The sequence below is a fragment of the Antechinus flavipes genome, chromosome 3 (assembly GCF_016432865.1).
Source record: "Antechinus flavipes isolate AdamAnt ecotype Samford, QLD, Australia chromosome 3, AdamAnt_v2, whole genome shotgun sequence".
Lineage (NCBI taxonomy): Eukaryota > Metazoa > Chordata > Mammalia > Dasyuromorphia > Dasyuridae > Antechinus > Antechinus flavipes.
In genome coordinates, this window is record NC_067400.1 from 41,029,387 (window position 1) to 41,053,882 (window position 24,496).

Here is a 24,496-nt window from a genome sequence, read left to right on the forward strand (position 1 = left end):
ATATAATTCTATACCAGGATTCAAACACATCTCCTCTAATTCCAAGTTCAATACTCATCCCAATACATGAAATTATGATTTCTAATTTTACATAATTCTATATTTTGGATAATCTTATAATTTCTGTGACTTTTATAGTTCTATAATTTTTTACAATTCTAAAATCTAATAATGAAATTATAGTCTGATTTAAAAGTATCAATACTTATATTCATTTTATTAGGAGTCCAAGCAGCTGAATTTATTGTTATAGAGAATTCCAAGTAAGGAAATTTCTTCCACCATGCCTGATTTAGTTTGCTCTACAACTCTGAGCCTTAGAAAGTCTGTGGGGACTGAGAGATTAAATATCTTGCCCCAAACCACACAGTAGGTCTGTGTCAGAGGCAAGTCTTAAACCCAATTCTTCCTAATTAAGTCTCCTTCTCCATTAGCCAAAGTTTGTCCATGGTCACAGAAGTGATTTGAAACCAGCCCTTCCTGACTCCAAGTAGAAAACTCTGTACACTTTATCTAGTCAATCCTATCTATGCTTTATTTTATTTCTTTGGACCTCCTTATAAAAATCTGAGCTTATCCTATTTCCCAGGTTCCTAAATGACCCAATGTCCCATCAATTTGACTATTCAGATCAAATTCTTGTCATGATCTTAGAACAAATGACTGTAAATCTCAAAATTCTTTCAACTGTGAACACATACATTGAACTAAGAGAACCCTAACAAATAAGGTGAGTATCTTAGCTAATATAATATCAATCCTTCCACCTCCTTATCAGGAACTGCAAGTGAGTCAGGTTATCACGTTTCAATTTCTCTTCAGAAAAATAATGTATAATAGTTCATCGAGCTGTTGGAATTAATACCCTCAAGATATTCTAAATTCCTTTTGAGAAATAAATATGGCAAGGTAGTAGGATGACTATGAATGAATTTTAACTCAGAAATATTGAATAAACTCATAAAAAAGTAATAAATATTTGTCAAATTAATGGATGAATTTCATAGGAATAAATGTAAAGTCTTACACTTGGGTTCAAAACAAAGTCAACTTCACAAGTAAAAGATGGAGGAAACATGGATAGAAAATAATTCCTTTGAGGAAAAAAGAAAACAAAATGTTTTAGTAGACTTCAAGGTATCAATTAACACAAACATTTAAGTGACTACTATCTACCTGGTGCTATGTCAAACACATGGAGATATAAATACAGAAACAAGACAGTTGTCTACACCTTTCTTATCATTGACAAGATGGCCAAAAGAATGAATGTTCTCAGGCTGTATTTAGAGAGTACCTGTCCTGCAAAACACATCGAGAGTACTGAGTTCAGTCCTGGGTGTCATATTTTAAGGATAGTGAAAAATTAACTAGTCTCCAGAGAAAGGCAACTATTATGGCAGAGGAGTTTATACCATATGAGGACTGAGTGATGAAAGTGGACATATTTAAGCTAGAGAAGAGAAAGTCTTGGGGAGATCGCAAGAGCTGTCTATTGATGACATGGGGAAGATGGAGTAGAATTATTCTGTGTGATGCCAGAAAACAGAACTAAGAGTGATAGGGATGAGGGTGGGAATATGAGAAAGTTCCACAGAGACCCATTAAGGTTTGATGTTGGGGACAACTTCCTGACAATTAGAGCTGTCCCTGAAATAGACTGGGCTTCCTTAGGAGATGAAATCCCCCTCCCTGAATGACTTCAAGCAAAGGCTGAATGACCACTAGCTGAGGATCCAAATGGGGTTCTTTTTCAGATACAAGTTGGACTAGTATCTTTCCAAACTTCAGATTCTAAGAGAAAGTTGAATAAAGAGTTAAAATCATTTGAATCCAGTTACTTGGTGGTTACCATCCAATTCCGTGATTTTAAAAGTTCCTATGATTTAAGCCAAGTATAAGCTCTTCAAGTACTGCCCTCCTGGTCTGCCCAGGACTGTTTTTCTGCCTTGTATGATTTTTGCCCATATTCCTTCATAGAGCATCTACCCAACAGACCAGAGATGCGCCTCTACATTTCCAGTGATTTGTGGATACTAATGCAGCTCGTAGAAAGTCCAGTGATGGGCTGGGAGTCAGGAAGACTTCAATCTGACCCTTCTTAACTGTGTGACCATAGGTAACTTATTTAATCTGATTGGACCTCAGTATCTTCATCTATAAAATGAGGGGATTGGACCAGAATACTCCAATATCATTTCTAGCTTCAAATCTATGATCCTGCAACCAGCTCATGACTGATATTTAACTGTTCACCTCATTTTCCATATGCCATAGGACCATAGATCATCTCCACAGGGAGGTAGGCAGTGAACACAGACATAATCAGGGCTGTCTGGTCATAAAGGTGAAAGTCAAGGGCAGTCCATGCACCAATCCCATGAGAATCCCCCTCGCCTCCCTAGCAGCTTGGGTTCCCACCAAGAACCACTGCTTCCTGCCATTCCCAACCAGGTGGCTTTGTCTGACATAGAAATCCCACAGACCTTGATACAGAGCCAGAATGGGCCCCAGGGGCCATCTAAACCATAATAATAAGCATCACAAGTAAAATTTAAATCCACATCTTCTGACTTCAAATCCAATGTTCTCTCACCACCAGTGAGTACCCTGAGCTTCATCCAGCTTTCTTGTTCTCTGCTTGGCAGACGCCAAAGCCACACATGGCAAAGAAAGGAGCCATGACCTCATTGTCTAGCTTTGTCTGTTTTAAAAAAAAATCTTCCACCTTCTGCTGCGCAGTTTGCTAATTCCTCTGCCTTCAAACTCTTCCCAGGCTGGCAGAGGTCTTTTGTAGGGGGGCTGTGAGGCCATCTTCTGCTAAGAGATCACTGACTTCCTCACCTGAATCAGGTTCCCTCTATAGGTCAAACTCCTCCAGTCATCATTCCCCTAATTATAAAATAAGACCACCCTTGAGCCCTGCAAACCCTGCAGAGAAAATAGAAAAGGGCTATTAATTTCTTCTTCTGTAAAAAAGTGTATTGGACTTAATGGACTCCCAGTCTATGATCTACAATCCTATGATCAGGTTCAAAATACTTAAACTACATGCACATGGATTGGGGAATGGCTGAGCAACCTGATGCTTATGAAGGAAATGGAATATTGCTAAGACAAATATAAGGAATTCAGGGAAACCTGGGAAGATTGTATGAACTGATGCAGAATGAAAAGCAGAACCAAGAGAATACTATAATTAATAATCACAATTGTGTGAATTAAAAGGACACTGAAAGAGTTAAAATCTGTCTGATTCATTGCCTAAAAACCTAAAAAAGAAACAAAGAAAGAAAAATGAAAAGATTATCTCTGACCCATTAACCAAACCTCTTTGACTTATTGTTGGATTTTAAATTTTATTTTAGCAGGAGAAAGTTTAGATAATTCTACTTTCTCTAATAAAACAAGACCTGTGCTTCTGGCTGGGTTGTAGTGTCAGAAGCTAATTAAGCACATGGTATTCTCTAGTTATTGGCTGACAGCCCCATCCTTTTCCTGCTTCCTCCATATTCTAGTATGATGTAGTGTGTGTGTGAAACATGATGCTAACACTTGCTCTGATGTCTCTGTGAGGCAATGTACTAAAGTGGAAAGCATATGGGACTTGGAATCAGAAGCCCTCCCACTTCAGATCCTGCCTCTAATACTTACTGGCTTATTTAATTCTTGACTAGTCAGTTTGGATCTCAGTTTCTTCAATTACAAAATATCTGTAACACCTATCGCATAAAGTAGTTTTAAAATAATTCTCAAAACCAACTCTTATGAAATAAAATCAGATTTAAATAAATGAAGAAATATTCATTGTTTATGATAGGTAGGGTCAATTTAATAAAAATTATAATTTTACCAAAATTAATTTAATATTAAAAGCCATCCCAATTAAATTACAAAAAAATTATTTTACTGAACTAGAAAAAATAATAAAATTCATGTGAAAGAGCAAAAGGTCACAAATATCAAAGGAACTAATAGGGAAAGAAAAACCTGTAAAGGAAGAAGTTCAGGAGTACTAGATCTCAAACTATATTATAAGGCAATAATTATCAAAATTATCTGATATTGATTAAGAAACAGAAAGGTAAATCAGTGGAACAGAGGAGACATACAATCTACAGAAGCAAACAAATATAGTAACCTAGACTTTGACAAGTGTAAGGCCAAGTCTTAGGAATAAAAATTCATTATTTGGTTTGAAAAGAAAATGTTGAGAAAGTTGGAAAGTAGTTTGTCAGAAATTAGTCATAGACTACTATCTTATACCATTTACCATGATAAGGCCAAAATAGACATATTACCTAAATATAAAGGGAGATATTACAACAAAATTTGAAGAATATGGAACATTACTACCTATCAGACTTATGGATAGCTGAAAACTTTATTAACAAACAGGAAATAGAGAGTGTTGTGAGGTATAAGATGCATAATTTTGATTACATTAAATTTAAAAAGTTTTGTACAAATAAATATAATCAGAAGGAAAGCAGAAAAGTGCAGGGGAAATGAATAAATGGTTCCTCAAATAAAGGTCTTGTATCCCAAATATATAAAGAACTCTGTCAAATCTATTATAAGAATGTAACTTTTTTCCCAATTGATGAATGGTCAAGGATATGAACAGGCAGCTTTCCAATGAAGAAATCAAAACAATTTATAGTCATATGAAAAATGTTCTAAATCATTATTGATTAGAGAAGTGCAAATTTAAAAAAAAACCTTGAGATATCATTTTATATTTATCAGATTGGCTAAAATGATTGAAGGAGAAAGTGATAAATGTTGGAGAAGATGGGGAAAAATTGGGCACTAATTCACTGTTGGAACTATGAAGTGATCCAGCTATTTTGGAAAGAGATTTGGAATTATGCCCAAAGAGTTAGTAAAAAGCCTATACCTTTTGACCCAACAATACCAATATAGATCTGTTTCCCCAAGATCAAAAATGAAAAAGAACCTACATGTTCTAAAATATTCATAACAGTTCTCTTTGAGTTGGCAAGGAACTGGAAATTGTGGGGATGCCCATCAATTGGGGAATGGATAAACAGATTGTGGTACATATTCATGATGGAATATTACTCTGCTAAAAGAAATGATGAGCTTAACGATTTTAGAAAAGCATAGAAAAACTTCCAGGAATGAATGAAGAGCAAAATGAGCAGAATCAAGAGAACATTGTATACAGTAAGAGCAGTATTGTTTTAAAAACAACTTTGAGCAACTAAGTCATTCTGACTATTATAAATACCCAAATTAACCTCAAAGATCCTATTTTTAAAATGCTGTTTGAATCCAGAGAATAATATTGTTATATAGGAAATGGTGAGCTAGTTGATTTAGGGGAAAAATACATTAAAAGACTTGGACTTATGAAGGAAAATGCTATCCACTTTCAGAGAACAGATGATAAGAGAAAAAATATATAGTACAGTCTTATATACATGCATATGAGCGTATAAATGTAAATATGTATATATTTATTGATATTTATGTATATATATAATATTAATGTGTGTGTATCCACTTAATTATATAGCCTTTTGAAATAATGAATTGATTGATACAGAAAACTATGGAAAGACTTAAACTTATGAAAGAAGATGCTTCCCACCTTCAGAAAAACAGATGATAGGAAGAAATAAGCATAGTACAGTCAACATGTATATGTTTGATTGTATATGTGTATATATGTCTATATTTATAGATATCTATATATGTAGATATATGTATAGTATAGGCATATATAATCAGGCTTAACTGAACCTTGTTAAAGGTGGGAAGGAGAAGAGAAAGGAAAAAATACAGTGAAAAAATGCACAAAGGAAAACCAACAAGGAAGCAGAGGTAGATTTGAAAACAATATGAAATATTTATTATATGTTTTCTTGAAATGGAAATTTATCATTTTATATTGAATTCTCTCTTATGTTTTTTTTTTCTTTTCTCATTTTATATTTAAGTGTAAGTTACAAAAATTACCATTATACCTAAGTTAACCGCAAAGATCCTCTGTTGGAAGATGCTGTTTGAACCCATACATATCTCTACGTAGATATAGACACACACACACACACACACACACACACACACACACACACACACAGATTTGTGTCTAATGGTAGCTATTTTGAACTTTGGGGTAGACTAGGGAAAAGAAAACTCCATGATAACTTTGTGGTATATTTGAAAGGAATAGCCAGTTGTACATAATGCAATTTCAGTTGCAATACTCAGTTTTTCTATCTCACTTTGTTAGGGAAATACTTGTTTTATTTCTTAAGTTCAGAATAAATAAATAATTTAGGGAAAAAAACCCCACAAAATCCACCCTTATGAGGTAGAGATGGTTTTAAGATAAAAAAGTCACTTCTGGCCCATATCCACTCTATTCCCTCAGAGCTTCTTGTTTCCTTGGATCTGAGAAATGAAAGGGGGTAGATTAGATGATAATTTCCCTGCTTTAATATTTTCTAATAAATTTTTATTACCAAAATTGGACTCTTGAAGAATTTATTGGGAACATAAGAACATGGCACCTGAACTGGGAGAATCCTTCATCACCTAATATAACTTCTTCATTTTTCAGAATAGAAACAGGCCTGGAGAAGTAACTTAGGATCATAAGTCTATAGCAGGGATCTTAAAAGTCACGTCCCTTCATTTTACGGATGAATAAACAGATGCTCATTTAAGAGACTTGTCCAAGATCATAAATGTAGTCATTGTCTCAGGTAGAATTTGAAGACAGGACTTTTGATTCCATCCTAGGGTTCTTTCCACTGTACCAACTTAATTCTGTACAAAACATCATGATGGGCATTAAGAATACAAAGCCAAGACAGAAAACTAATGACAGATTAGGGTGATAATTGTTCATTTATATATGACTATCTGACATTGTTGCTTGTATACTGTCTCCCCAATAAAATGTGAGTTCTGTGAGAGCAGGAATTGTGATTTTTGTCTTGGTATCACCAAGACTTACTGTAGTGACTGGTATATAACAAGTGCTTAATAAATGCTTGTTGGTTGAGTGGTTGTTCATTTTCCCCTCCTCCTTTCACACCCTTTTCTGCATTCCTTTCTAGGTGGTCAAGAACAGAAGTGCTTGGATGAAACCAAATCATTCCCAATACTAAAAAGTTGAATCCAGGGGTAAGCTGAAGCTAGCTTTCTCTAGAGTCTGAGTGTTCAATTTCTAGCATGAGCATCTTTACCTGGGAAATTGGCAAACACAATAAATCAGGACTTAATTTATCATGCTGTTGCATGGTTAGATTTAAGAAATTAAATTAAATGTATGTCCTGATGCACAGCTTTTTCTTTTTTTTTTCTGGGAAAGATGGCTGTTAAACATTTAACCAGCCTGTATCCCAAAGAGATCAGAAAAGTGAGAAAAGGACCCAAATATATACAAATATTTGCAGCAGCCATTTTTGTGATGGCAAAGAACTGGAAAGTGAGTGGATGTCCATCAGTTAGGGAATGGCTGAATAAGTTACTGTATATGAATGTTATGGAATATTGTTGTTCTATAGGAAATGATGAGCTGGCTAATTTCATGAAAGCCTGGACTTCCATGAACTGATGCTGAATGAACTGAGCAGAACCAAGAGAACATTTGTACACAGCAAAGCAAGATTATGTGATGATCAATTCTTATGGACGTGGATCTTTTCAACAATGAGGAGATTCAAGGCAATTCCAATAGACTTGGGACAGAAAGTGCCATCTGCATCCAGAGAGAGAACTATGGAGATGAATGTGGATCAAAGCGTAGGATTTTCACCTTTTTGTTGTTGGGTTGTTTTTTTTTTTTCTTTCTTGCGCTTTTTTTCCCTTTTCATCATCTGTGCTTTCTTGCACAATATGTCAAATATGGAAATATGTTTAAAAGAATCACACATTTAATCTATATCAGATTGTTTGCTACTTTGGGGAAGGAAAAAATTTGGAAGACAAAGTTTTACAAAAATGAATGTTAAAAAATTATCTTTACATGCATTTGGAAAAATAAAATACTAACAAAAACCATTTATTGGCAAACCACTGATTGAACTCATTCATTTGATCCTATCCTCCACTCCCCAACTTGGATGGACAATGACACATATCAATGTTGTGCTTGGTTTGAGGTGTTGGAAACAGTGGGGAAGATGCTCATCAATGTGTTCCCTAGTCTGGGATTTCCTGGCCTGTTACCATAGTGATCGAGCCCCAATCTTACCTGACAGGATGGCAAATTGTCTGTGAAGCTGTTCTATGATGTCCACTGCCGCAAGGGGCCGGATTTCCTGCTGCATGATTTCATCTGCAGAAGTGAAGAAGAAAAAAGAAACCCCCGGGTGAGTGAAAACTTCCACAGTTATCCAGAAATGACAAGAAATAAAAAATGAAAATTATACTTGGAAAGCTATTCAGGATTTGTCAGAGATTCTGCTGTTATAAGATGATTCATCTGATAATTCAGAGGTTCAAAGAGGCTGGAAGAAAGTCCAGCCTTTAGTTTCCTATCTACTACTTTGTTGGTTTGTTGTTGAGTCACAAGTCTTTGAGATCCTCTTTGAGATTTCCTTGGCAGAGATATAGTAAAATGATTTGTCATTTCCTTCTCTAGCTCATTTTACAGATAAGGAAACTGAGGCAAACAGGGTTGTGATTTGCCCAGGGTCACACAACTAATAAATGTCTGAAGTTACATTTTAATTCAGGTCTTCCTCACTCCAGGACCAATCTATCCACTGGGCACCTAATTTTTGCTATTGCTAGTGAGGAATACAGACCGTTTTAGGAGAGTGACTTGGGACAGGATCTGGGAAGAGGATTTTGGTTGAGTTTGACTTTTTTTTTAAGCAAATATCTACTGCTGAATATTTTCAAAAGAACATTTCAAACCCAAACAAAATCCTCTTTTTAAATCCTATCTCATCTCACTCCCACCCCCCCCTCAAAAAAAAAAAAGAGTTTGACCTCCCTCATTTTTCTCATCTTCTTCTTACTCTGTGACTATCTCTCTAAGATCAAGGGATTGGAGGGGTGACGGGGAAGTCTATTTTCAGTTCTTCAGAAAAACCAGATCTTTTGGCAGAGGCTCTAAGGCTTTGCTTCCCCCTCAGTCCAATTCAAAAATTATTTCAGCCATCTTTTCTCTGTCCTGGAAAAGAAGTCAAGAACTTTATAGTTTCCTCTTAAGGAAAATGGTTTAATCATCTTCATTATGAGGGAGTAAGGGAGGAGAGAGGGGACCCAGGAAATGGAGTGGAAAGAATTCTGGGCTTGGAGAGACCCTAGTTCACTTCCCAGTTCTGATGCTGACTGGCTGGAGGACCAGGAGCAAAATCACTTCAATGCTTAAGAGACTCAGTTTCCTTGTCTATAAAATGGAAGGATGCTAACTTACAGGGCTGTGAAACTCAACATGGGAAATTTGTTAAAAGCACCTTGGAAACTATAAAGAACTATCAAAGTAACTTATTACAAGGGGGTATAGTGTAATAGAGGTAGAACAGGAAGGGGCCTTAGAGATCAATGAGTCTCTCTTTATTCCTTAAGAGATGTTTCACATAGTAGGTGATTAATAAATGTTGACTGCCTTACTGGCTCATTCACCAACCCTCTCTGGCAGACTCCCTTAAATCAAGTAACCAAACATTGTTAAGTACCTACTATGTGCCGAGTACAAAAGCAATCCCTGTCCTCAAAGAGCTTAAAAATAAGACTATGGTTACACATGTTCTTTTCCAAGGGACCAGAGGGTATGTCCTTCTCCAATAGAACCAAGCCAGGAATACCTAACTCCATGGAAAATGCTCCTATAGGATTTCCTGCTACATTCAATTAAGGGAATTAAAATCACACAGGTAAAGAGTAGAAGAACAGAATCTGAACCAATTTTTTGCATTTATCACTTTAGTTTCCCAATATACTGTTCTTCTCCTGGACAGCCATTCCTTAAATCATCACTTACAACATTAATTAAAAGGAAAAAGCTTGACAAAACTAACCAATACATCAGCCAAGTGTGACTTAATGTAATGTTTCATTTTCATCTCCCCCACTTCTGCAAAGAAGAAAAAGAAGATCATTCTCAAATCTCTTCTGGGCCAAATTTGGTCATTATAATTTCACATTTAATTTGAGGCAGAATTTTTAAAAAATCATTGTCATTCTTTCCATTTACACTGCAAAAGTCTTTGCCTAGCAACATCTCTGACTTCACTCATGTGGGACTCAATTTCCTCATTTGTAAATTAAAGGTGTTAGACTAGATCACTTTTCAGGCCCCTCCCAGCTTTATGAAATTTATAATTCTCATGATTACTTATGATGGGGGATGATAGGAGAAAGGAAACATGCCTGGAATCTAGCATAATTTGTGTTGGGTGAACCACATGTAGGAGAAAGAAAAAATTCCCAAACACCACAGAAATGTCTCTTGTCAGTGGCCACAGCCTTCGGGAAGAAGGAAATACAGCCTTCATTGCAATAACACTTTCTACTCAGGGCCCTGAGTTTCTCTATATTTCATCGTCTCTTCCCTCTCTCAGAATATCGGGTTGATGTACGATCCATTTAGAGAATTAAAACAAGATGGTGCCATCTTTGAATGCTACTATATCCTCCTCCAGATCTTTATCCTCCTCCAGATCTTTATCCCTGCTCCAGAAGCTTCTGTCAAATCCTGTTGTCTCTAAATAAAATACAACCCCTTCTATTTGACATTTCTCCAAGAGGCAATATGGAGTAGTAGACAGAAAGCTAGCTTCAGAGCTTGGGTTAAAATTCCACTTCTAATATGGAGTGTCTCTAGTCCATCTTTCCAGACGGATTTGTACCCCATAATCCAACCATGGTCTGTTTGCTTTTCTCTACATGTGACATTTCATCTTTTATCTGTGGCACTGACAGGGGCTATTGCCCCCATACCTGGAATGTTCTTCCTTTTCAATCCTGCCTCTTGGAATCCCTAGCTTCCTTTGAAGGACTAATTTCCACTTACTACAGAAGACTTGTGCTCAGAATCCCTGAGCTCTCTTCATGGTACAGATACCTCCTTAGATGAGAGACTTTTCCTGATTCCCCTAGTCATTAGTCTCTCTCCAATTACTTTGTATTTAATTCTGTATGTTTTGTATTCTATACCTCCTCAGATGAGAAACTTTTCCTGATTCCTCTAGTCATTAGCCCCCTCTCCAATTACTTTGTATTTAATTCTGTATGTTTTGTATTCTATATCTCCTCAGATGAGAAACTTTTCCTGATTCCTCTAGTTATTAGCATCTCTTCAATTACTTTGTATTTAATTCTGTATATTTTATATTTCATTATGTAGTACTCCTCCCTACCCACCAATTCAAATTTTAAAGTCAAGTCCAAAAGGAACTAATGTTTCTTTTCAAGGAGTAATGAACATCCAAACTCCTAAAATTATAGCTCACAAGCCCCCACCAGTGCATTTGCCTTGAGTAATCAACCAAAAGACACAATGAACTCCAAGCAAAGGTATTTACCAAAACTGCATAGTAAGAACAATGGCAATAAAATTTCTCATCATTTTCCCACAAATATAGTGTCAACGGGAAGAGAAGACACAGAGTTCACAAGTAGAGAAGGCACAAATATGGGTAGTGTTGAGGTTCAAAAGGAGATCCCCAAAAGGTTGAAGTTGCAGAGGTGTCTCAAAAAAGAATTTGCAAGCTTGAATCCATCTCTAAGTAAAGAGACAAAGTTTATTATAATTGTAATACTAATTGAAGCAGGCTAAATTCCAAAAGGATTTAGCAAAGAAGCAGAAACCAGAAGATAAATGTATAGGAAAAGACAGAAAGGTGTGGTTCTTCATGTCACTGATATGCTAATTTTATGGCTTAGAGATAGAACAAAGGAGTGGTCTAGTATGCATCTCAATATTGAATTTTATGGTTTAGAAGTAGGGTTGAGGAATGGTCTGGTATGCACCTTATCATTTATCTCAGAAACCCTGTTATTACTGATCAATATATTGTTATCTGGTAGTAGGACTATACTCTTGTATTTCTAAATACAGGAAACTTTAGGCTCATTGACAGATTGTTAGAACAATAGCACTCTAAGGTCTAGGGACCTCAGGATTACTGCTATATTTCTCTTAGAAGTTGACATTATCAGCAGGATATATAGCCAAAACATATCAGAGGAGATCTTAACTCATGTTGTCAATTCAACTGATGGCTTCTAATCCCACTGTTCTTGATCTTATAATATCTATAGGATTTACCTGCTCCAACCTCAAAATGAGCTGTCATCCCACTTCAAGGACCAAAGTCCAGACCCTGAAGACAAAAAAGATTATCCATCTCCTTAATAGGATTCCAACTCTAAGTAATCAGTCATATAGCATTTATTAAGCACCCACTTTGTGCTAAGCATTGGGGATACAAAGTCCCCATTTTTGAGGCATCCACAACCTACAGGGTTTCTCAACTCTTCCAGCTGGCTTAGTTCCACAACTGGACCCACCGCCATGTGCCTCTGCTATGAGACTATTGTCATGAGGATGGGGAGGAGAGAGAAATCTCCCCATCTCCCTCTTGCTGCGCTCTCCAAAGTTAAGGTGAAGAGTCAGTCTTTTTCTACCTCCTGCTTCTTTTTTCTCAACTATTTTTGCAGCCAGTTTTAACCTTTCTTTATCCTCATTCTACCACATCAGTGAGTAGGTAGAGAAAAGAGCAATTGGCCATTCTACAGCGCAGTTTTCCAGCCCTTTCGTAAGCAACTGGGTCATTCATAGTCCAAAGAAGATATACCCTTACATCTCATGATCTCTCTTAACTATCCTTTATATCCTATGATTTTTATCAAATCCATTAAGGAGACCCAATGGATTAATGACATCCCTACCACAGTTACTCATATTTTGTTCTCTCCACCCCCAGCATATGTGCCTTGAAATCAGAAGCTGTTTTTGTTTTTGTCCTTCCCTTCCAGTATTTGGTAAGGTATCTGGCAAGAAGCAAAGGCTTTTTAAATGCTAATTAATTGATTGAAGGTAAAAGGACCATTCAGTATCTTGGCCCATTTTTCTCTAAACAATCTTTTCCTTGGTTAGATATTGAAGAAGTCTCTTGGCTACAGATTGTCATTGATAGTTGGAAAGTATAAACATTTTTTCCCTTGGATTTAAGGAAGAGAAGTAAAATGACTTGGGATCAATAGCCCATCAGTAATAATTGGACTTTTTTTTTCTTGGATTTAAGGAAAAGAGGTAAAAATGACCTGTGACCAAAATCACCATCTCAGAAAGCTACATGCACATGTTTTGCCCCTTCCATTGCCATGTGAACTATGGGTCATAGGAAGAATGAGGTCACCCTATATTCATTCAGGCTGGAAATAAAATGCAGAACTCAATGAGGTCTGTATCCCCTAATGAGAAACAGCTGGGAGGTCTAGACAGCTTGATTCCCCCCACAGATCTTGCTAACCAAGTCTGTTAGTTATTCATCCTAGAGGGAAACCAGAAGGTTGCCAAAAAGGACTTTGTCTCATCCTGTTCTCTCCAGAAAGGGGTGATTTCTAAGAAAAGATTGGAATACCCCAAGAATAAGGGGTCCTTCTCCATCATTTTAAGAGGACCATGAGAGAGGGACAGCAAGCAGGGATAGCAGAAAGTTCCTTCCTTTACCTCTAATTCATTTAATAAATTTATACCAGGCAGCTGCTATGCAGAAGATAAGAAGGTGACCCAGTGACTCAGCATCAGAAAATCCTGAGTTCAAATGTGCCTCCAGACACTTATTAGCTGAATGATCTTGGACCAACTCACCTTGTGTTTCCCTAAATCTACTGGAAAAGGAAATGGCAAACCATTCCAGTATCTTCAAGAAAACCCCATTGGACAGTGTAATCTGGGGTCATAAAGAGTCACATGCAGAAGACAGAAAAGTAGCATTTCAGAAAGATGTGAGTTCAAATCTCACCTCTGATCCCTAGTGACTGTGTGATCCTGGGCCAAGCCTTCTGCTTCTAATTGCCCCAGGAAGCGCTCTAAAATCATAAATTGCAGAATGGAGGCTGGTATGCATTGGTGGATGGAGTTTTCTCACTAGGAAGTCCCCCTACTCAGGAAACCCTGCCTCCTACTTCAAGTTTATAAGACACTATGGATATAAATGTTCTGGCATTGCAGGCAGTGTAGTACAGGGAAGACAGTGCCATACAGTGAGGGGAAAGTACTGGACTTAGCCATGGAGTGCTTGGGTTTGAATCCTCTCTCGGTGACCCTGAACAAGTTAATTCACTTGTTTAGACCTTAGCTGACCTGTCTTGGAAATGAGCAGGTAGAATTAAATGACTTCTCTGATAGCCTCTCAGATCCTCTAAGCCCAAATGTAATACCAGGGGAGTGGGTTGGAAACCAAGGTGAGATCCAGACAAAACGCTCTAGGAAAATCTGTGTGCCTCTGTTAACCCCTGCCTGAAAGTACAACCTCCAACAACCTCCTAGTCTTTGTCCAAAAGACCCTGGATTCAACAGCTATTTCCAAGGATTATTGGATCCATAATCCAACAGCTGCTCTAGCACAGCGCCCCTCCTGATAAGACAGCTGGAGTCACAATACTTTTATAAATGTCCAAACATCATCATAAGGCAAAAACTATTTTAAAATAAAATCTAAGCTATTCCCATTGAATCCGAAACCAGAGTTTTTATGTGCTCATAAACATGTGGCCAAATTTCTGAGGCTTCCAGGCATTCTCAGAATTCAGCCAAACCAAAAGCAGGGACCATGTGGGAACCAGGGGTCTGCGATAATGAGCTAATTAGCTCATTTACAATTCAGCCTTTTAGCAGCCTGAGAGACTCCAGGCTCAGGTGCGTTTATTTGTGGCAGGGTAAATAATCTTTTGTCAGACTTGAGTTTATTGACTGCCAAATGGATTTTCTGTATCCCTTTAAGAAACTGTTCCTCAGGGACTCCATCAATGGAAGCATTAATGACATTCAAACTGAGCAGTCTGGAATTCTAGGAGACAGAAAGAAAAAGGAGTTACCAGCTGCCTTGACTGGATGCTACAGCCTGGCAAGATGCAGTACCCAGCTCGGAGGTTTTTGGGGGTCAGTCACCCTTTTGTTTAGGGAGGAAAATTTCAAAGCAACTCTACAACTTTAAATTATGCACCTGTTACAGTCAAGAAACAGGTGTAATAACTACAATGTTGGAGGAAGAGCCTGGGAGACCTGAGTTCATATTCTACCTTTGACTAGCCATGGGGGAGGGGTGCAATTCATCTCCTAAACTCCCCAAATCTATACAATATAGATAAATTGTGATTTGCATTGATGGAGGGAATTCTGAGAGAAAAGTGTGAATACTTAGGGATGATTTTCTTTCAGGGTCTAGTTTACTAAAATGAAAAAATGGATAAGAGAAAGAATGCTTAATAAATTAGGGAAATAAACATATTAAATGTTTACTATATGTGCCAAGAACTGTGCTAAGCACTGAGCTAATAGATATAAAAGCAAACATAATCCCTGCCTTCTAGGAGTTTACAATCTAAAAAGGAGGAAAGAAGTAGCATACATAAAATGGTGGCCAGGGAGAAGCTTTTTGGTCCTCCCAGTTACAAAGACAGCAACTGACCACATAAGGTGGTAAATGGGCACAGCCCTCTCAGGTACAATGACAATACTGCTTTGATCATAGAAATGGAAAATGCAGTGGGAGGAAGAGGGAAGGTATATGCATGGTAAAAAGTAGAAGCAGGTGGTGAGTCTTCTGGAGTAGGGATGAATAAATTAATGGAAAATATTTATTAAGTACTTATGTGTTAAGCATTATACTAAATGCTTACGATAGAAAAAATAACAAGGAAATTAATCTTTACTTTCAAAATGCTTACAACTTTAATTGGGGAGATGGAGGAGTATAAAGTACAAGAAGACTTGAAAGATGGACTGGGAAGCTGTTTATGAAAGGCTGAACAACAGAGGGTTTTATATTTGATCCGAGAAATGGGAACCCCATTTGGGAACACAGAAAGTGGGACACTACTGAACAAAAGTTTTGATTGAAAGATGAGGTTGGAAGTCAGATTGTAGAGAGAGGGAAGGAATGGGACACACCTATAGTATGAAGTCTTCTCAAGGAATTTAGCTACAATACAGAGGAGAGATAGCAGTGATGGACACAGCGACTGCCTACAAGTTATTATAAACTTCTCATTAAACATCGACCAATCCAATTTGCTTTCAACTTACAGCTAAATAAACAAATGTTTTAGGATAAAAGCTTTAGAATTGGGAAAGTTCAATAAGTTATCTAGTTCAATGCCATTCAGTATATGGGAGAAGAAACGAAGATCTAGAGAAATCAAATGCCTTGACAAAGTCTACATGTAGTCAGTCAACAATCTATTGTTCACTATTTAATATGTATAGGATTGCTTGCCATCTGGGGGAGGGGGTGAAGGGAGGGAGGGGAAAAATCAGAACAGAAGTGAGTGCAAGGGATAATGTTGTAAAAAATTACCCTGGCATGGGTTCTGTCAATAAAAAGTTAAGAAAGAAAGAAAGAAAGAAAGAAAGAAAGAAAGAAAGAAAGAAAGAAAGAAAGAAAGAAAGAAAGAAAGAAAGAAAGAAAGGAAGGAAGGAAGGAAGGAAGGAAGGAAGGAAGGAAGGAAGGAAGAAGGAAGGAAGGAAGAAGGAAGGAAGAAGAAAGAAAGAAAGAAGAAGAAAGAAGGAAGGAAGGAAGGAGGAAGGAAGGAAGAAGGAAGGAAGAAGAAAGAAGGAAGAAGAAGAAGGAAGGAAGAAGGAAGGAAAGAAAGAAGAAGAAAGAAAGAGAGAGAGAGAGAAGAGAGAGAGAGAGAGAGAGAGAGAGAGAGAGAAAGAAAAAAGAGAAAGGAAGGAAGGAAGGAAGGAAGGAAGGAAGGAAGGAAGGAAGGAAGGAAGGAAGGAAGGAAGGAAGAAAAAACAAAACAAAACAAAAATCTATTGTTCAAAGCCACATTGCCTTTCAGTTAAAAACTTCCATAACTTTCTCTACACCTCCATTAGATTTCTTAGTCTCCCTGTCCCATCCTATCACTAAGAGTCAGAGGTAGGATTTGAACCCGCATTTTTCTGAGATGCTGCTTTTTTGTCTCCTGTATGTGGTTGTTCTGTCATATCTGACTCTAAATGACCCCAGATTATACTGTCCAATGGGGTTTTCTTGTAGATCCCTATCTATATTTACCTTTTAAGTAATTGTGGTTCAATTGTTTTCAGCTGCATCTGATTCTTTGTGACCTCATTTGGGGATTTCTTGGCAGAAATATTGGGGTGCTTTGCTATTTCCTTCTTCAGTTCATTTTACATATGAGGAAACTGAGGCAAAAAGAGTTAAGTGACTTGGCCAGGGTCACATAGCTAGTAAGTGTCTGAGGCCACATTTGAACTCAGGTCCAGCTCTATCCACCACAGCACTATCTAGATGTATCAATTAGTGGTACTCTCTTCTGGTTTTGCATTTTTTTCTTTGCATTATTTCATAAAAATATTTACGAGTTTCTTTGTATTCCTTATTCTGGGCCATCTTGATCGCCCAGCAAATCACATTAAGCCACTGTCTCACAGCTCATTTAACCATCCCCCTACTGTTGGGATGTTTATGCTGTTCCCAGTTTTGTTTGCAACCACAAATGCTGCTGTTGTTAAAAGAAAATTCTGAAAAGATGACTTTTTTGGGTTTGTTTTTCTAACACCTTCAGGTGTTATTCCCAACAAGAGAATTTGGGGTCAAGGAGCATGATTATTCTTGGAACATAACACAGAAATCTTCTATTAGTTTACATTCTACAAGCAACTACTCATACACATCTTAAGGTGGAGAGATCTTAGAGATTATCCAGTCAAACCTGGTCATTTTACAGAGAAGCAGCTACTAAATGTCAAACAACCAGAGGGAAGCAGAAGTAGGTCTATAGAGAAAGTCTCCTGTCTTCCAGCATTGACAAAACGCTTCCTTGGTCACCTTCCTCTGGACAAAGAACCATTTCTAAAATGTGGCATCCAGAACTGAGCACAGTACTCCAGGGGAAGACACAGTGAGTCTCTCACCTCCATGTTTCTGAGCCCTCTGCCTCTCATCCCATGATCTGAAGGACTTGATATTTGATTTTCAGTGTCAAGAGTGTATTTCTAACAAATACATCCCCTTTTGGCCCACCCATTTTTCTATCTATCATCTAGCTATCATCTATTTATATCCATCTCTATTTCTCTAACATCTATGATAGATCATAGATCTATCATCTATCTATTTATATCTATCTCTATGTGTCATCTATCTATCTATAGCGTCTTCTCCATTAGAATGCAAGGACCATCTTCACTTTTGTTTCTGTATTTCCAATTAAGTACAGTGCTCTACATATAGTAAGCACTTAATAATTGCTTTTTCATTCATTCATTTATTAATGCAGTTTAAAATCGACTTAGTTTCTTTAGCTTCCGTGTCATAATTCTGACACACTCTGATTATCTTCACTGAAATCCGTTACTATGATATAAGGTGCTCTTACATAATTTAACTAAATTACATAATATGGAAACTCACTTTGCTAACATATAGTGTCATTTTTTAAAAGTCCTCCTGTGCTCATTAACCAGCTAAATTGTTGTTTATCCGAAGAGAACCAAGGATATCATGGGGTGCTAATCATTAGATTAAAAACATGATAAATAAAAGAAGTCTTCATTAGAAGAAAGAGAAGAAAATAAATAACCAAACCCAAAAAGGACCCCATTTATATCAGATTCCCTATTCCTGGATTACAGATTATGGAGAGAATCAAGTTTTCTAGGTGACCGTGAAAATACTGGCATGAATGAGACTAATCAATGGCTTGTTCTCCCTGGGGACCAAACATGGATACTTCTGTAGCTGTGGCCAAAACAATGTCTACTTTCTGGAGCTCTAGTGAAGGGATTAGATGTTACTAATGGATTTTCCTGACTGTGGGAGGATTATTATAGATCTGTCATTTTAAATACTCTTGTCAAATATCTAGTGGCGTGGGGGTAGGGCAGGCTGAGTACTTTGTTCTGAGTGAAAGGAAATGTTCAAGAAGGGAATAATATGGAACAGAAACGGAGATGTTAAAAGAATTTCTCCATCTTCCCCCTGAGGAATTCTTCCCCATCTTTTCTTCTCTCCGTCCCTCAGGTTTCTCAGTACCAACTTCACAAAATCCCTGGACTGCAAAATGGACCCAGTGTCCTGTGCACACTTACTGGAGAGCCTGAGGGCAGTTGCTAACTGCACATCCTTCCATTTTCCCTCCCTAAGTCTGTGAAACATGGATGCACTCATCCAATAATTAGGCCAGTGACCAAAAGCTATGTTATGTACCATCTCCAAAAAATTATGGGTACACAGGAAGGCTATTAGTCAATATTTAGACTCAGAAAAGAAACTTAATCTCATGGTATAATAGAGTGAGCGACTTAGGAGTTAAAAGACAGAGCCTTGGATTCAAATCCTGACTGGCATCCTGGGCAAGTCAATCAATCAACATGCATTTATTAAGCACTTTTTATATACCAAGTACTCTGCTAAGGGGATATAAAGGAAGGCAAGAAATAGTCCCTGCCCTAAGAGCTTCCATTCTATCAGGGAGACTGTCCCCCAGGTCACCAAGCAACCTTAATAGGTCACAAAACAGGGACCCCAAAGTGCTTGCTGAATTGCACTGTAACCATCTCTGAAAGAGCAGGAAATACACCTGCAAGCAAACAACAACCTAAAGGTCTTTCACAATCCTTACGGTTGTTTTTTGGTAGTTTTTTAGTCATGTCTGACTCTTCATGTCCCATTTGGGATGGTCTTGGCAAAAATATTGGAGTGATTTATCTTTATTTTCTATAGTTCTTTTTATAGATGAGGAAACTGAAACAAATGGGTTTAAGTGACTCACTCAAAGTCACACAGCTAGGACATATTTGAGGCTGGACTTGAACTCAAGCCTTTCTAACAGCAAATCTAATGGTCTCTCCTTAAGACTGTAAACTACCTTGCTGTTCTTTCTCCTGTAAGCCATCAAGTCCTGTGGGAATATATGTGGAGTTTTTCCTTTCTTTTTCTTTTTTTCTAATATAAGTTTAAACTTAAATATCTAAAAAAAGTGCAAAACAGGAAAGCAGACAAAAGGAAATTTTAAAAGATTATGCATTATCTCATGTATATATAATCTCCTGTTATTTACCAATTGTTAATCCTAACCAAAAAATGCTTACACTTGACTTTTGCCCATGCCATTTTTACCATATGTTTCTCTAGAAAGAGGGGAATCTGAGGAATATTCTTCTCCACTTGTCCAGAACATGAATCCCCCAAATTTTAGATCGAGTTGGCTAGTGTTCCATCCATCCCGCACTTCTAACTCATGCCAGAAATCATCACTTCTCCATCAATTTGGGCCTATATTTTGTCCAGACTGCCCTAGAATCTAAAGCTGCAATCCAGGGAGCAAGGAACTGTAATCCAGGAATCTTGAAGTGGATTGTGATGGATTTCACAGGTGACTTTCCTAACGCCCACATTTCCAAAAAATAATTTAAAAACCGAGAAAATGGAATAACCATGATGGCTAGAAACAGCTGCAGAGTAAGAGTGCTTTCTACCTTTTCCCACTTGTCAAGAGCGAAAGGGCCTCATGTCAAAATGACATAATTCTCACCATATCTCATGACTTAAAGGAAAGAGGCTCAGCTCCTCGTGGCCTGATGAATATCCCTGATTGCCTCCCAGAGGGTAAGTCCATTTTAGATAATATAAAATGAAAGGCAGCGGGGCACCTGGCCAAAACTGCCTTCTCAGCAGTAGCAGGGGGATCGAGTCTCAGAGTCTCTGGGCTTTTCCAGGTATTCAGTCATTTTTTTTCCCTCTCTCAGGGTTTACAGGGGGAGGCATGGGCAGGGATTCACACATAGCAAGAGCTGCCCAGCTGGGATTATGGGCACAAAGAGGCAGAACCTGAGGAAATGGTCATCCATGGTCTGGGGAAGAGAACCAAGCAGCTTTCTAAGCTGTATCTTAAAAATTAATGGTGTTCTTTCGTATCTGATTAAAAGTCTCTTGCCTTTTAAGCTTACTGCACTTAGTGTTTTTCGATTATCTCAGTTGACTCTCAGAACAACCCTGGCAGGGGGGGCTCACCCCCATTTTCCAGATGAGGTTGAATGCTAGCCCAGGGACTAGCACTAACGGCTAGTTAGTGTTTGGACTTGAACTCAGGTCTTTCTGACTCCAGCAGAACAGCTGGTTCTCACTGGGTCATGGATGTCGTTCTCCTGTTATGGACTCGAGATTATCTCCCCTGGCTGTCTGTCTGATGATGGGATCAGGACATATCCTTGCTCTTCTCAAGCCCCTGAGTGACTCCTGGTAGGTCTAATGAGTTTGCTTTGGTGAGTTAAAATGAACTGAATAAAGGCACCTTCGCTTCATTGGCCAAGCCGACGCTTCTGAGAGCTTTATTAAAGCAGCCTGAGGACCCTCTCCTCTCTTGCTTCCCTTTATATCCCCAGAACTTAACATAGGGAGCACTTAGTTGCCATGATACCTTCTGGCTCCAAACTTAATATGAGCCACAGGGCAAGAAAGTCCCAAAGAGCACAGAAAAGTTGGAGCTGAAAGGGACCTAGGAAATCAGCTAGTGAAATGCCCTCATTTTATAGCTGAGGAAAATGGAGGGGAAATAGAGACAGACTGATAGACACAGAGACAAAGATACAGAGAGAGAGAAGAGAGACAGAGACATAGACAGACTCAGAGACAGATACAGAGAGGAGAGAGACAGTAACAGGTGGGGGGAGGGAGAGAGGGAGAGAGAGAGGGAGAGAGAAAAGAGAGGGAGGGAGAGAGAGAGAGAGAGAGAGAGAGAGAGAGAGAGAGAGAGAGAGAGAGAGAGAGAGAGAGAAATGAGTTTATTGTTTATTAATTAAGAAATTACTATGGCAAGGTAAAACCATCAGCTCCAATTTATGGGAACCAGGCAGGGATGGGGGAAGGAGTGGAGAGTGTGGAGGGGGGGAGTCTGAGGTGGAGTCCCAGTTCCCAGCGGGGTAGAGGTAATAAGAGAGTGGACCGTGGCCAGGAGCCTATCAGAAGGGAAGTGACCGGCAGAAAGTCTCGCAGACCCCAGTTGAGAGAGCAGGTTTCAAACACATTCTCTGACTCCAGAGCCAGACAGCATCTCACCACTTGGTCCTACTGACAGAGGTAGACGAATGTCTCTAGATGTCTAGTGTCTAAGTCTGCCCCAGTGTGTCAGTTCTAATAATCTGATATTGAGCTTGTGATTGTTTTTATACTTAATCTTTTGGCATTTCCTGATTTTTGTAAAGAAAATAAAAAATAAAAAATCAGGAAATCGCAATAAAGAGTTTCTGCTGGCAGCATTTCCATCTCAATTCCAATCAGGAAATGACTGGAAATAACTATGTTGAGGAAGGCGTTCCCTAAGAAACCCCAGATCAAAGCATCCCTGTTAAGGCTCTCTGGGGCAGAGCTGTTTTTTGTCCACTTGTGAGCATTTATCTTCCAGGTCTTAAAAATATTGACCTACTATTTCCCTAAGAAAATAGCCCATGGTCAGAGAGAATTTCTTGGGCTGCCTGTAATGCTCCCATTGAAATAACAGTTAGTCAATTATCCTCTCATTTTTATTGTAGATTTAAAATTTTAAACTTGATTTAGAACAAGGGATATCAGTAATAATGATGATGATGATGATGATGATGAAATTTCTTCTGGTATCCCTAGTTTGTCTGAAAAGACTTAATTGAAATAATCTTATACCTTAAGTTGAATGCTAAATGGATTGCAGGAATAGAAGAGTGGAGAGTTCCAATTTTAAGGGGAAGAATTAGAACAAGGGACATCAGTAATGATGATGATGGTGATGACATTTCTTCTAGTATCCCAAGTTTGTCTGCAAAGACTTAATTGAAATAATCTTATACCTTAAGTTGAATGCTAAATGGATTGCAGGAATAGAAGAGGAGTAGAGAGTTCCAATTTTGAGGGAGAGAAAAGTTATCTTTCTTTTTTTTTTTAAATAAATGTTGAATTGAAACTTAAAAACAAACTTGCTAATGACCCTTTTCCCCCACTTTAGAATCCTCCCTCATAACAAAATACAGTTAAGCCTAATAAACCAACATATTGGCCTTGTCTAAAAATATACACTTCATTCCATACCTATGGCTCAGTACTCCACCTCTTTCTTATAATCTGGGAGAAAGGAACAGCTCAAACCATTTCACTCCTTTGCTTAAGTAGCTTCTTAGAGCATTCTTTCCAGAATTTAAAACTCTTAACAATTGAACCATTGGACCCTGACCTAACTTTCCATCCTTATTCCTTAATACCCTTCTTGAAAATCTTTTGAGTTCCAGTCACACTGACCTGTTTGTCATAATTAGAATTCCATCTCTCACCTTTGAAATCCTCAGCCTCTCCCCTCCATTCAAAGCTCCAAACACAGCTCCAACTCACCCACTACCTTCTCCATGCGGATTTTAAATTTTTTTTTATTATAGCTTTTTATTTACAAGATACATGCATGGGTAATTTTTCAGCATTGACTCTTGCAAATTCTGACCCTTCTGTTCCAACTTTTCCCCTCCTTCCCCCTTCCCTTTCCCTAGATGGCAGGCAGACCAACACATGTTAAATATGTTAAAGTATATGTTAACTACAATATATGTATACATGTCCAAACAGTTATTTTGCTGCACAAGAAAAATTGGACTTAGAAATAAAGTAAAAATAACCTGAGGAGGAAATCAAAAATGCAAGCGGATAAAAACAAAGGGAGTAGAAATGCTATGTTGTGGTTCATACTCATTTCCCATAGTTCTTTCACTGAGTGTAGCTGGTTCTCTTCATTATTGAATAAATGGAACTAATTTGTTCATCCATGAGGATTTTTTGATCTCCCCAATTGTGCTTTCTTCCCCCACCCACTTCCATTATTTTGTTCCAATTATTCTGTACAAGTTTGGGTGAGCTGCTGTTCTCCCTAAACTATCTCCAATAGATCAGACTATTTTCATTTTTGCTTGTGTGTATCCAGTGCCTGGGATGCAGTGGGCAATGCTTTCTGAATTACTGAATTGAATTTGATCAATTATTCTTACAAAAAAGATTGCAATTTTATTATCAAAGGGGGAAGATGGGAACACTTAAGTTACCACATCCAGTTCAAGAATGTTGCCCAGTTCTTCATCCCACGATTCCCCTGACTACAATCAACTTCAAAGGACTGGATGTTTCATTTGGGATAAGTATCTGAAAATGTCTCTGAAGTTAAAAGTTCAGCATTCCCATGGCAGTCTAGGAATCTATTCCCCTTGGATGAGTGTTAGCATCTCTCTCTGGGAGAATTACCACAGAGTTACAAAAGCCTGGCCATTTCGACACAAAGGCACCAGTGTTTACAATGTTGACAAATCTACCTA

At 38.0% G+C, this 24,496-nt stretch overlaps 1 protein-coding gene across 8 annotated transcripts in view; it reads right to left on the reverse strand.

Annotated features, from left to right (window-relative positions):
- MCF2L2 (MCF.2 cell line derived transforming sequence-like 2) overlaps positions 1-24,496 on the reverse strand; it is a 333,832-nt gene that overhangs the window by 247,924 nt on the left and 61,412 nt on the right. For all 8 annotated transcript variants that reach the window (XM_051983258.1, XM_051983256.1, XM_051983259.1 and 5 more), the window contains exon 2: positions 8,234-8,317. In XM_051983258.1, the coding sequence (XP_051839218.1) occupies positions 8,234-8,317 (84 nt within the window). The remainder of the gene's footprint in view (positions 1-8,233; positions 8,318-24,496) is intronic.